We start from the raw sequence: 13,995 nt of genomic DNA on the forward strand, positions 1-13,995 counted from the left end.
ACTTTGGGCCCAATTTGGACATTTTGATTTAGAAGTGTACTCACTTTTGTTGCCAGCAGTTTAGACATTAATGTTATTTTGAGAGGACAGCAAATTTACACTGTTATACAGCTGTACACTCACTACTTTACATTGTAGCAAAGTGTCATTTCTTCAGTGTTGTCACATTAAAAGATATAATAAAATATTTTCAAAAATGTGGGGGTTGTACTCACTTTTGTGAGATACTGTATATCCTTTTTCCCCACAAACAAAGCTTTCTTTTGGTGGTATTTGATTACCTCTGTTTTTTTTTTTTTTTTTTTTTTGAGCTATAAACAAAAAAAGACAGACAATTTTGCAAAAAAAAAAAAAAACATGAATATTTTTTGAATTCTGTTATAAAACATATCCAATAATAGTTTTCATAAATTTAGGCCAATATGTATTCTGCTACATGTTTTTGGTAAAAACAAAATCCAAATAAGCGTATATTGATTGGTTTGTGCAAAAGTTTTAGCGCCCACAAACTATTGTATATATACCGTAATTTTTTTTATATACTAGTAATGGTGGCCATCAGCAACTTATAGCGGGACTATGATATTGTGTTGGGAAATCTGACACTAACTGACACTTTTGACACTTTGTGGGAACCAGTGACACTAATACAGTGATTAGTGCTAAACATATGCACTATCACTGTACTAATGACACTGGCTGTGAAGGGGTAAACATCTAGGGTAATCAAAGTGTTAAAGGTGTGCCTAACCAGTGTGTTTGTGGTTACTATGTACTGTTTTTACTGGGGGGATGTGGTGGATTTTATTCACATCCATTGACCGGCACTTGCTGATCGGCTTGTGCTGTGTCTAATCACACACAGCACAGCCATGGCGCCCCCTACCCATAAGTGTAGATCACGTACTAGATATGTGATCTGACACAGGAGAGCCACTCTGCCGCTGTACTCCTACATGAGGCGGTCGGCCAGCTGTTAATCTGTACGATACTACGCATTATGTTTTGAACAAACATTGCATCCTTTGATATTTACATATAATTTAGAACAATCTGTAGTGATCCTTTAAAAAAATGTGTTTGGAACAGACTGATTTTTAGGTACAGCTTTAAAATCCAAAACTAAGATTACAAAAAATGTGAGTGAAATACTTGTGTGATAGCTACTAAATAAATGTAAAAAAAACTTTTACAGATATAAACTGTTCATGCTGCAAGTAGAACATTAAAGGTTTAGTATTAGCGCAGTTTACAGATCTTGGTAAATCATTAAAGTGTTAACAGATTTTCTACCTTTAGTTGTCTTTGGCTGAAGCTGGGAAAAAAGAACCTGCATGAACTTGGCTTATTTGTTTGATAGCATGCTAAAGGTCACATATTTTCCCAGAGTTGGATGTGTTGAGTGAGGCTGCTCAGTAGGTAGCTGTGAGGATAAATGCTGACATAATCAGCTTCTTGAGCAATCTTTAGCATTCATTATAGCAAGTCACATCCTAGACATATTAAATCATACTTCTGGAGTTTTAGTATGTGTACACCGGTGGTACTGCCAGTAATTGCGCGTGTATGTACAAAGTGTATGAACACAATGATGACCCCACGTTTGGTACACCCATGCTCTGTTCACTCCTTTTCAGGTGAAGGCTTGCCCAGGTTCATTCCATGTAATGGAATTGAAACAAGGGCAGCAGCACACCAAGCTGCACTATATTGTCAAAAGAATTGGGACGACTGCCCTCACAAATGCACTTCTGGCACTTCTGAAAGAATGGTCAAACATTCCCATAGACACACTCCTAAACCTTGTGGGGAGACTTCCCAGAAGAGTTAAAGCTGTTATTGCTGCAAAGGGTGGACCAACTCAATAATAAACCCTATGGACTAAGACTGGGATGCCATTAAAGTTCATGTGCGTGTAAAGGCATGCGTCCCAATACTTTTAACAACATAGTGTATAACCTACAAATAATTTTTCAAAGCAGCGCCACACAGGCACCTTTCACTGTCTTCCCTAGTTTCCTCTAATCTATGAATGTTTATTCATAGATTAGAGGAAACTAGGGAAGACAGAATTTATACACTCTTCAATCACAGACACTATTAAGTGGCATCAGCAGAAAACCACATAGATACACATATACAGGTTTAAATACACACCTAGGGGGAAATAAAAAAAAACTGGATCACTCAGAATCTACTGCAGCTGTAAATAGTAGCCAACAAGCTTCTACCTTCAAGTGGTTCTAAAGGCTGAAGGTCTTTCACCCCCCCCCCCCCCCAATCCTTCACTGAGCTCCCTAAGATCCAGCGATGTTCAGGATAGGCTCGGCCGCCCCGGGACTCTCCCTCCCCATTGGCTAGGACAGACAGCATTGGCTCCCACTGCTGTCATTAACAACCAGTGAGCAAATGAGGAGAGCACGATGGGGGGGGGGGGGGTTAGGGAGCCACGGTTCCATGTGTCTTATGGAGCGAGCAGGCAGCAGTGCCCCTCAGGACAAGCAGCTTTCTCTGGGGGCACTGCTTCAGGGGGGCAGAACCTGGAGTGTCAGCGGGGGCCCAAAAAGAAGAGGATTGGAGCTGTGCTGTGCAAAACCACTGCACAGGACAGGTAAGTATAACATGTTTGTTATTTTTTTTTTTAAAACAAAGCTTTAATATCACTTTCAGCTTGTTCAATTAAGCTTGACAATAAAACTTGGAAGCTGATTGGTTTCTATGCAGAGCTGCATCAGATTTTGCATGCTTCAGTTTTAGTAAATCTCCCCCACTGAGTAACACAAAGTGTTAGAAAATTCTGTGTATAACCCTACAGAACAGACAGTGCACAGTCCACATGGACTTTGCTGCTTAACTGCAGACAGGAAACAGGAAAGTTAATTATACAGAGAAAAGACATAGTGTTCTACTACACAGATAAGCTACAAAAGTATAAACACTGCAATCTACTGGTTGAAGAATATATCGTAATTGTTGTACAAAAATACATTAGAAATGTATTCCAACACAAAGGCAAATTTATCAAGCACTAAATCTGACATTCTGCAAACATTCTCGACAGAAGTCTATGTGTTTAAAATTAGGGTGAATGATTCTATTCCAGAGAATGATGCATTATAAATAGACCCCTAAAAGTTTATATCAATGGGCATTTTTCATCAAAATGCATGTAGATGCATTTGAATGGAAAATGTGTCTAATTGTACTGCTCAGTTAAAGTCAGTAGGATTTGGCTGACCTGCATTTGCTGTGATTTCCAAATGCATGTCAAAAGCAGGAAAACAACACCCATCAACATGAGCCCTAACACTGCTGATATTAATTGTATGCTCAGTAGCAGTGGTAATGCTAATACTGCAACCAAAAAGATGTGACATATTTTAGGCAGCTGAATGATACAAACACATCCAATTACTGGGTCTCGTCCTGTACAACTAACACATGTATAATAATTACACACATAAGATAAAAGGCAAATGGAGACAGACCTACTTTTGTCAGCTAGCAGACTTTCCTGCGTTTTCTCGGAAGGATTGAATACCAGTCTAACCTTTCCAACCTCTGACGGTGCTCCTTTGATCTCTGCTCAAAATCTTTATTAAGTGGGGATAGAAATTCAACATGGAAAACATATCAAAAGCATTTATTTTTTATAAATGAGCCACATATTATGGGAGAAAAGTCTGATTTTCTAACAACCAGAATAACTGGACAGTATTTCTCACCTACTGATAATTCTGGACTTTCATCTATGTACAACATGGCAGAGCTTCAGAGAAGAAGATGACTGGGAGAAACACTGGAACTTGGCATCACTGAGTATCCTAGCGTGTACACTACTCCCACAGTCATCCATATAAAAGAGGGTATTAATGAAACTACATACACCATCATTACAGTAACTGCTCTTTCAGGCTATGATAGTGACTTGCATAAAATTGTATCTTCATAGTATACTGGCATTATCATTATGGTATTATTTTGTAAGGTTACTGTATTATGTAACACATTACTATCAAACTGAATATCTGTCATCCTTAAAGCTGGTCACAAAGATTGCAAATAGACATATGTGCAATGTTCGATTCTAATTTGATGACTAATATTGTAAATATGAAATGTTACTTTTTTTTTTTCAATTGCCCATGTTTGTATTGCAGACAGCTGCTTCAAGCATAACATGTGCCCCCTGTGCAGAGGAAAAGAAGGAGGCATGCCTGCAATCATGCCCCAACCTGCCACCTCCTCTCCATTCTTTTTAGCTTTTTCCTGGGTGTAGTCATTTAAATTACATATCAGTTTTAAAAAACAAATGCAGTACATATTTGCAAAAATTTAAATTTGGCTATGTTTAACCTCTTTAAAAACCCTGCATGTACACTAAAACACCTTTTGTTCTGCCAAAAATGCACTTGGCTCCTAAATTTCATATGCTGACAATTCAAAATTAAATTACAAGAAACAGTCTCAGCTCTGCCCCATTGTCTTTTGCTAAACTAGTGAATTCCTCCCCAACATAAAGCCCTCTACAACATAGAGAGTATTTTTTTTGTAGGTTACACAAGGCTGTTTAGCGCAAATGAATAACCCTGTGACGGCAGTCACTTTGGTTGGGGGGCCTGTGGAACCCAGCTTACCTTAGAGCGGTTGGGAAATCCCTGTCTCAAGTCCCTAGGCCCCTCTTATGTGTAAGTCACCCTGTGTCTATTATGGGCACAGGGTGGCCAAGAAAATGATGGACTTAATGGACACTGAGAATATGGTTTGGATTACTCAAGTGGGACAGTAATATCTGTCAGCAATATATCTCAAAGAATATATGAAGACTCTGGGACTCCAGGCCTAGCTGCCTATTGCCAATAAGGCTTTACACAGCCATACTCCTAGCAGATGCTAATATCATCAGCTCAATCACCTATCTTCCACACATCATAATTATGCTGATTTACTCTGTGTTTACACTTATAATAATGTGGATTGTATTTTGTTTTAGCCTTGTTGCCGGCAGTCTGGTCTTCCAGTCTGGTTTAAGTGTGCTGAGTTAATTAGCATGTTAATGATAACCTTGTCTAGATGGGATTTGCCATGAGTCAGCTGTACCTCGTTATCTAACCATTGTGTGATGTTTTGGATAAATATTCGGGTCATTGTTCATGTAGTGACTGACATGCTTCTTAAGTGTATAAAAAGTCTGTTTCTTGTTCAATAAGGAGTTAGATGTTTTCAGATACGTATAAGCTACGTTCAGGCTAGTTTTGTATGTAGGACGGCTGGAATATCTGATACAGTATCTATGTTCAAGACTGGAGGAAGCCGTAAACTGACAGAAGCCCACAAACACAGTGTGGGTTGCAGTTCCGTTACAGACCCTTAAGGCTCATTTACACTTGCTTCGAAACATGGCTTCGGACACACTTTTTTAAAGCTCTTTGAATGCCAGTCAAAGCAGCTGTCACTAAAAAAAATTATTAGCTTACAGTCCTGTTTACACTTTGCTTTTGCTTTGCTCTGGCTTTGTTAAAAAATTTTACTCCATGACGATTTAGTGGTGCTTTAAAGCGTCTTCAAAGACTCCATAGAAGCATCATCAAAGCACCACCGAAGCATCACAGAAGCATCAAAAACACATCAAAATAGCATGTTGAAGTGGTAGGTGCTTTAATATGTGTTTAGTCGAAGCAAGTGTAAAAGAGCCCTTACTGGTATTAAATGTCTGTATAAAAGTCCATGAGTTTAATGCCCAATGATAAACAACAAGTCCATCAGGACATATAGTCACAAGATCAGGGGATGAAATCAACACTTCAGGGTGAGCCTTCAAGTAGATAGTAGAAGCTGTCTCCAAAGAACATGTAAAATAGAAGATAAAAGAGGCACCTCTGAGTGTAGACTGATTTATTGTATAAAACATGTTAAAATACACTCACATTTTGTGATGTGTACTCAAACACATCAACAGTCCATGTTTAGTGTCGGGGAGTGAAGCGCTCGCACTTCGGGTGTTCTGCCTCCACTCTGTGGGATCCTTAGCTAGCTGGATGGTGAGTAAGACCAGAAACGAGGGCTGGAACGCTGGTGAAGCGCAGGGTCGGGTGTGATGACTTCACCGGAGGTGATCGTGACGCGTGATCGGAGCATGCTTACTGAGTCATTTACTGAGGACAATTGCTTTCAAAGCAGAAAAAATCTTCTGTGTGTAGATTGTAACTTTTGGAACTCTATGTGTGCCCAAAGGATGCATCTTATAGGTGACCATGGTTGTGGATGAGAACCTTAAATATATTGTTCGCCACTGGAGGGCAACAAAGCCCCTTACTTCAGCAGTTATTGTGGCTGACTCAACTGATATACTCTGGCAGGCCGTCTTTCCCCTGTGTAATGTGAGTACACATCACAAAATGTTATTGCATTTTAACATTTTTTATCCAATAAATGAGTATTTGTTCTGTAATCAAAGAAAATATTTGGGAGGTCCAATGAGGCTCTTTGAGATAACAAAAAAGGTACAAGGAACAGGACAGCTCTGAATTTATGACCACATTTTTTTTTGCAATTATTGAACATATATAAAATATGCTTTCACTTTAATATTTAACAGAGCAAAGGGAAACAAATAAGTATAGTTTATTATACATATGGTTTACATATGTTTTTTATAAATTGAATGTAAAAGACGAGTGCTTAATGCTGAGTCATATGACCAGTTTAATATTCACAGACACTTTAAATCATAAATTGAACATCACACACATCCCCTTGCTGATTCTATAGTCTGTTCCAATGAATATATATGGATTGATGGTCCGCATTTTCAGCTCCTGGCATTGGTGTGACTACCTGACTGGCTACTAACATTTATAGGTAAAGTTGATCCAGGGAATAGCCGATTGCCTCTCGGGGGATCAGGAAGGAATTTTTCCCCCTGCTAGAGCAATGTGGTTTTTCTTTTTCCTCTCCCTCCCAGCACATCATTCTTCCACTCCCAGCTAAACAGACCCATTAAGATTTATGAGCAATTTAATTACCCTACTTTTAGTGACTGTGTTTGACTCGCTAAATTGCCTTAATAACACCATGATTAGCTGCTTTCCAAAATTACAGTCCTCCATTCCGAGTCTAAGCTCAGCCAAGATCAGTCGGCAGCTGCAGTGCTGAGTAAGCATGCTACTGCACAGATTCTGGCTGACACGACTTCATGCAAATACTACCTGCTAATTCTCTCTTACTTGGAAAGTGCTAAAGATGTAGATTGACTATACAAGAGTGTTGACTAGGAGTAATCAAGCTTAGTTATATAATTCTGCCACTATTTTAAAATAAGCAGCGGGACCCAGGGACAAATAGGGAGTAACTGGGATCAGGCAAAAAGTGTCAGACAGTGAGGCCTGATTCACATAGGCACTCTTGTGATGAGCTTTTCTGAATACAGAAGATGGTATTCGGGAAGTATAAATAATTTTTACACCTCCCAGATCTCTTTTTACTGCATTTAGTTGCTCTGGCTTTAAAGTGGGTCAGCCACTATAAGGACATGTTTACATGTGTTGATGTGCTTTTAGCCATGTTTGAATAACACCATTAAAAAATAATCACCGGCATTTATATGAATTTAGAAACGATCTCTAAATTCATATAAATGCAGGTTTGACACTTCCAGTGTAAATGAGGCCTAACGCTTACTGGTCTAAACTTTTTCAGCTGTTCAATTTCAGACTCATATGGGAATGCAGAATCTATCTGATGTGAACAAAAGCCCATTAATACCTTAACTTAACTACTTTTTCTTAAGACCTTTACTTTATAGAAAACAACCTTTTCTTACATTTTCTTTTCAGCTTTAGGCCCCTTTCACACGGGGCAGATTTAGTGAACTGTTTACTGATTGGGGCAAAGTGGTTGGATGACACATACAGTGGTGAAAATAATCATTTGATCCCCTGCAGATTTTGTAAGTTTGCCCACTAACAAAAAAATGAAGGGTCTATGATATTTATCATTTGTGTATTTTAAATTATAGAGACAGAATATAAAAAAAAAAATCCAGAAAAAAACACATGATCCAAATGTTATAAATTGAGTTGACTGCCCATCCAAATTTGCATCTACATGGACATGCTTTCGAACCACGGAGACTTTCCACCGCCTAGTACACCCCTCATAGGGACAACATGGGCTACATCCTATACTTGTGGATCCTTTCCTATAGATAGTTTGACATGACCACATGGATCAAACACCTTGCCAAAAATAATTTGCCAGAAGGATCTCCTGGTGACCCCCCGCTCCTACCATACACCCTATCCTTTTCTCTACACCCCTCACCCCCTTTTCCCATCCCCTTTTTTTTCTTTCCCTCTCCTCTTCATCCCATCCCTGCTGCCACTCATCTCACCCCATCCCATCCCTGCTGCCACTCATCCGATCCCATCCCTGCTTCCACTCATCCCATCCCTGCTGCCCCTAATCCGATCACATCCCATCCATGTTGCCACTCATCCCATCCCATCCCTGCTGCCACTCATCCCATCTAATCCCTGCTGCCATTCATCCCATCCCTGCTGCCACCCATCCCATCCCTGCTGCCACTTATCCCATGCCATCCCACCACAGCTGCCACTAATCCCACCACCCCACCACCGCTGACACTCATCCCAGCCCATTCCATCCGATCACTGCTGCCACTCATCCCATCCCCCTACCACTGCTGCCACTCATCCCATCCCATCCCCCCCCCCAGTGCTGCCACTCATCCCATCCCACCCCCCCCACCAACGCACTCATCCCACCCCTACACCCCCCAACCACCGCTGCCACTCATTCCATCCCTGCCCACTCACCCCCCCACCACAGCTGCCATTCATCCCATTCCATCACACCACAGCTGCCACTGATTCCATCCCCCCACCACCGCTGCCACTTATCCCAACCCACCACAGCTGTCACTGATCCCATCTCATCACCACTGCCTCTCATCCCATCCCATCACCATTGCCACTCATCCCATCCCATCTCATTCCACCACCACTGCCAGTCATCCCATCCCATCGCCGCTGCCAGTCATCACATTCCTTCTGACACCCATCCTATCACCCCTGCCACTCATCCCATCCCTGCTGCCTCCCATCCCATCGCCGCTGTGATTTTTTTTCTGCATGTCTTTATAAATGTATTTCAAACTAATAAGCTGTAGTGGTATGAGAAACAAATATTATTAGGGTTTACAGCATTAGCTTGCTCTGACATTTTTTTCTGTCTTTTATACTTCCTGCATTGTTAATTTTTTTGAATGGCATTATTTTTATTTATATTTCAGGATAAATTGCTACAGTGCCCTGTCCCCACAGTGTCCATTTGGAGGATTTAAAATGTCAGGAAATGGACGTGAAATGTAAGTACTTATATAGTTAGACCTTTAATATAAGATATTTGAAAAGGGATCATCTATTAGAGTGACTGTAATTACCACTACTTTACATTTGTTGTTTAAAAGCTAATTCAAGCTATCACAAACCTGTAGCAGCAGCAACTGAGTCTTCATTGTGTGTTTGGGTCTAATTTAAATTTTATTATGGATTTGCCTGGGCATGTTTAAAACCTACACCATTTCTATATTCTCCACAAATATCCAGACTGCACAGGCCAAAACAGGAGTACCTGCCTAATGACTGCAGATACAGAGAAATGCAAAAATATATGCCCTTGTGTATTTTTCTTGATTGTACACAAATAGATATTAACTGCCATTTGCAATTGAAATTAATCCTTTGGTTCATTAGGTCTTAAAGCTGAAATCCAGGAATTTAGTACAGGCACACTATGAGTTAAGTCCAATAAGGTGCAAGTCCCCCCTGGTACTTATCTCTGTTACCTAAATGTTACAGGTAATTGCACTCCCGACATACACACTACTCCGGGTGTGAGAGGAGAATAGCGCATAGAACAACTATGCCCACCCCTCCCCTTTGCTGCCCATTCACAGAAGTCTTTGTATTTGGTTAATGAAATCACATAATACATAGGCTTCTGTGAATGGGCAGAAGGAGGGGAGGGGCGGGCATAGCAGTTCCAGCAACTCTGCTTTTAAAGGAACTAAGACCACAGTGAGCAGCACCAGAGATCCAGAAGTTATCTCCCTGGAGCGCAATAAACCTGTTAGATGTGAATAATAGAGATACGTCTATGAGGCAGCAGGCACTCCATCAGACTTAACTCATGGTATGCCTGCAGTTTTTAAAAAGTAGCTGAATTGCTGAAAATCAGCTTTAAATGACCAAGCCCGCCAACAGAAGTGTAGCAATATATAGACAGGGACGTTGATTTTAAGAAGAAGCAATTATGTGAGGATAGAAATAGTTACAAATTTCCTGGCTTACTTATGAAAGAGTTTTATATGTCATCTTATTTAGTCTGTATTACTTTGTGTTTTTTTTTTGTCTTCAACTAAAGATTTTGGCCCTTTTCACACTGATCAGTTTTTCAGGCAGACCTGATCAGATTATCCATAGCTCTTTAAGGAGTGGCAGATGTCAGCGGACACACTCGCAGACATCCGATCCAGGCCACCAAAAACAGACAGATATGGATCCGTTCTTCATCCGCCTAGCGGATCGGATGACAGTCGGATGAAAATGGACAGGTGATTCGATTTCATCTGACCACACGATAGAGAAGAGTGGGCTATGCCCGTATCCTCTTTGCACAGACAGATTTAGACAGATTCCCTGCTGAGCAGGCATGTCCACTTGATGGAGTCCGCTTCTTCTGAATTGGGGCTAAGGAGTCTGAGATATCTAAAATCTGACATTTGCTGCATTGTGCACTGCTTTACCTCATATGCTATCTCCGATTTCCTGACAAAAGAATAAATTAGTAGATTCCTATAAATTAAGCACAATTCAGGGCTCCATCCTTCTCTTCCAGAGGGCACCTGGTCCAAGTGTTTTTTTTTTTTTTTTTTTACTTACTTTTTTCTGATATCTTTTGGCTGGTCACATGAGGCACTGAGTTTTTTTTCTCTTCAGCCTTCTTTTAGAGCTGCGTGGTCCTGGATGATGCTTGCTCTCTGCATCAAAATAGTGAGAGTATGGGGCACTGTTATGGCACCTTTTCGGAGGGTAAAGTCATAATCGCTGCACTCTTAGGAGTTGATTGACTAAAGGGAAATACAGTATACTGTGCACTTTGCAAAGTGCAATTTCACTCTGCAAGAGCAGTTGCTCCAAAGCTTAGTAAATTAGCAAAAGCTCTGCTGACTTCCATCATCCAATCAGGTGCAAGCAATAATGCATTTTTTGTATATTTCTTTGCATGTGATTGGGTATTCTTTGCAAAGTAAAGCTTTACCTCATTTACTGAACTCTGGAGCAACTGCACTTGCAAAGGTGCAACTGCACTTTGCAAAGTTCACAGTTTATTTGCCTTTAGGAAATCAATCCCTTAGGCTGGCCATACACTATACAATTTTCTTATTCAATTTCCTTTAGATTTACCTTAAACTATGTAGTGCAAGGGCCTGCCTGATTGCATAAAAATTGAAAGTGTTTAGGTTTGACCTCATATTATATGGTTTTGGTAAATCTAAAGGAAAGTTGAACAAGAAAATTGTATAGTGTATGGCCAGCCTAAGTCTGTCCCCAGTTATCTGAGTTGAAAGGCGCTGGGTATCAAAAAACCTGGAAAACGTAATACATCTTGTTGCAGAGATCAGGTACTATATGATACAACTCAAGATTGAAGGTATGTATTGCAGCCTCAGTTTTAACAGGGCAGTGTTAAAAAAATAATACAATTACCCTGGAGTTGACCAGTAAAGTAGAATTGGGCTTAAAAAAATGTAAAAATAAAAAACTGTTAGGTAGGATTTTTTAGGACAGAAAAGTGCCTACTGATCTGTTCTGTCATAACTACTTCTCCCTGCCTGCCAGTGCTTATATATGCAGCCCAGCGTATGTTTTCAGCATGACTCTGTGCCATGATGGTTTTACTCCCGTGCACATGTGTGGGATTGGTGTCATCAAGGCCCAGCCGGTTTATCCACCAGTATCCAAAAGTTGCCAGATAAAGAAAGAAAAAAGAAAATATCAATAAAAAAAAAAAAAAAAAGAATCAGCAAAAATGACCAATGAGTGCCTTCTGAGAATGAGATTTCAACCACAACTTGCTAGGGACAACTTTGTTGTTCATATGGCATTAACATGCTGTTCTGTTGCTGCTCCCTTGCTAGCGGCCACCAGCAACAGGATCGTTAAAGTGAAAAGGCCCTTATTTTGCAGCCCTTGACTACAGCCCTTGGGTTCCCTATGGTACAAATGGCCATTCAGGCAGGTTTGTAGTATTGGAAATCAAATCCCATTTTACAAAAGGGTTGGAGATGGAAACATTTACTAGGTGAAATGCCTAGGCTGATGTTCCTGAAGTCTGTCTGAAAATGCTAATTGCCCTGGCTGTCCTTGGCTTCAGTACTTTGAGTTACTGACCTAAAACAAGCATGCAGAAAATCAGAAATCCTAATCTGCATACCCGTTCCTTGTCACTGACTCAGAAATGATAACATTCAGAGGAATGAGAGCCAGGAAACTTGCATTTTCAGGATAGGACAGCAGTGGCCTCCCTGTATTTATCTCAACACATATTTATTGTAGAATTAAATAAATTGTAAATCCACGTATAAAACAAAAAGGACATCAAACATTGCATTTAGTGTTCAAGTAAAAAAAAAAAAAAGCACATTTCGTTCTTTACTTGATTTAAGGCGTTGTCTTACTCATCAGGAGCACACATGAAAAATAAAAGGGAGTAGGACAGGAAAGAAGAGAAAGAGCATGGAAATCTAGTGAAAAAATACTATTAGTAAATACTATTTAATAGCTGGGTTTTGTTTCTGTATTGTGCTTTTAGTACAAATTAGCTAATCTATGTTAAATGAGGACATGACCAGAGTGTTTGCACTGTTCGGGCAAGCATGTTTAATTAGCAGATGCAGCTACTGATAAATGGGTAAAGGATGCATGACCTTACATTTTTCAGTTTGGCAACAATACAATACAATCTCTGTCCCCATCCTGTTTATCACTGTCATATCATGAATGTTCCTGTGTTTCTCCTTTGCAGTTACAATAAATTATCATAAGATCATGGGAGGGCATGATAGTAATACAGTGATGGCAGATGAAAACATACCAACTAGCAATAGGCTGTAGGAAAGAAAATGAGAAATTAATAATTTACAAACTGAATAGGTGATCAGTGTTAATTTTGGCAGCAAATTTTGATTTAGTTTTAGTCATAGTCTTTTAACAAAAATTTAATTTTAGTTTGTCGTATTTTTGTCTTTTGACTAAAATGCTATTTTAGTCTTATTTTAGTCATCGGAATTGTTTTAGTTTTTAGCCATATTTTAGTCGACTAAAATCTTCAGTACATTTTGATCAACTAAAATCTCATACATTTTAGAACACTACAAATCAAATGGGTTTAGGTAAATTGTAATGCATTATTTAAACATTTCTCTAGAATTTCCAAACGAATTATATACTCCTGGAGTAAGAAATCGAATAATATGTTATTACTGTATTTATGGTATTAAGGTTTGAACATGCACTACAGACACAGATTTAACCATTGTGATATATAACGCCTTTACAAAAAAAAAAAAATAAACAAGTTTCATAAACAAACAAAATTATTGCTTTTTGACAAATAAAAGTGCAACATTAAGGCTCGGTTCACATATATGCGATGCGGGAAGGCTGCGAATTCGCAGCCTTTTCCCGCATCGCACACGCACCCCCGGCAGTTCACACTGCCATATGCGATACGCTGGGGGTGTCAATGTAATCTTAACGACACCCCCAGTTTGATCGCATATCGCAGTGCGAACGTGCAGTTCGCACAGGATCGGATCGCACAAGTGTGAACCGCTGTGTGATCCGATCCTGATGCGGCTAGAAAAAAGGGTCTTGTGCGCGTTTGGAGCGGCTGCGGTGCGAATTTAGC

The 13,995-nt window shown here is 39.9% G+C and overlaps 1 protein-coding gene across 1 annotated transcript in view; it reads left to right on the plus strand.

Annotated features, from left to right (window-relative positions):
• ALDH1A1 (aldehyde dehydrogenase 1 family member A1) overlaps positions 1 to 13,995 on the plus strand; it is a 105,889-nt gene that overhangs the window by 87,353 nt on the left and 4,541 nt on the right. The window contains exon 12 of the mRNA XM_082244138.1: positions 9,314 to 9,388. Coding sequence (XP_082100264.1) covers positions 9,314 to 9,388 — 75 coding nt within the window. The remainder of the gene's footprint in view (positions 1 to 9,313; positions 9,389 to 13,995) is intronic.

This window comes from Pelophylax lessonae (genome assembly GCF_965119305.1).
Source record: "Pelophylax lessonae genome assembly, chromosome: 1".
Lineage (NCBI taxonomy): Eukaryota > Metazoa > Chordata > Amphibia > Anura > Ranidae > Pelophylax > Pelophylax lessonae.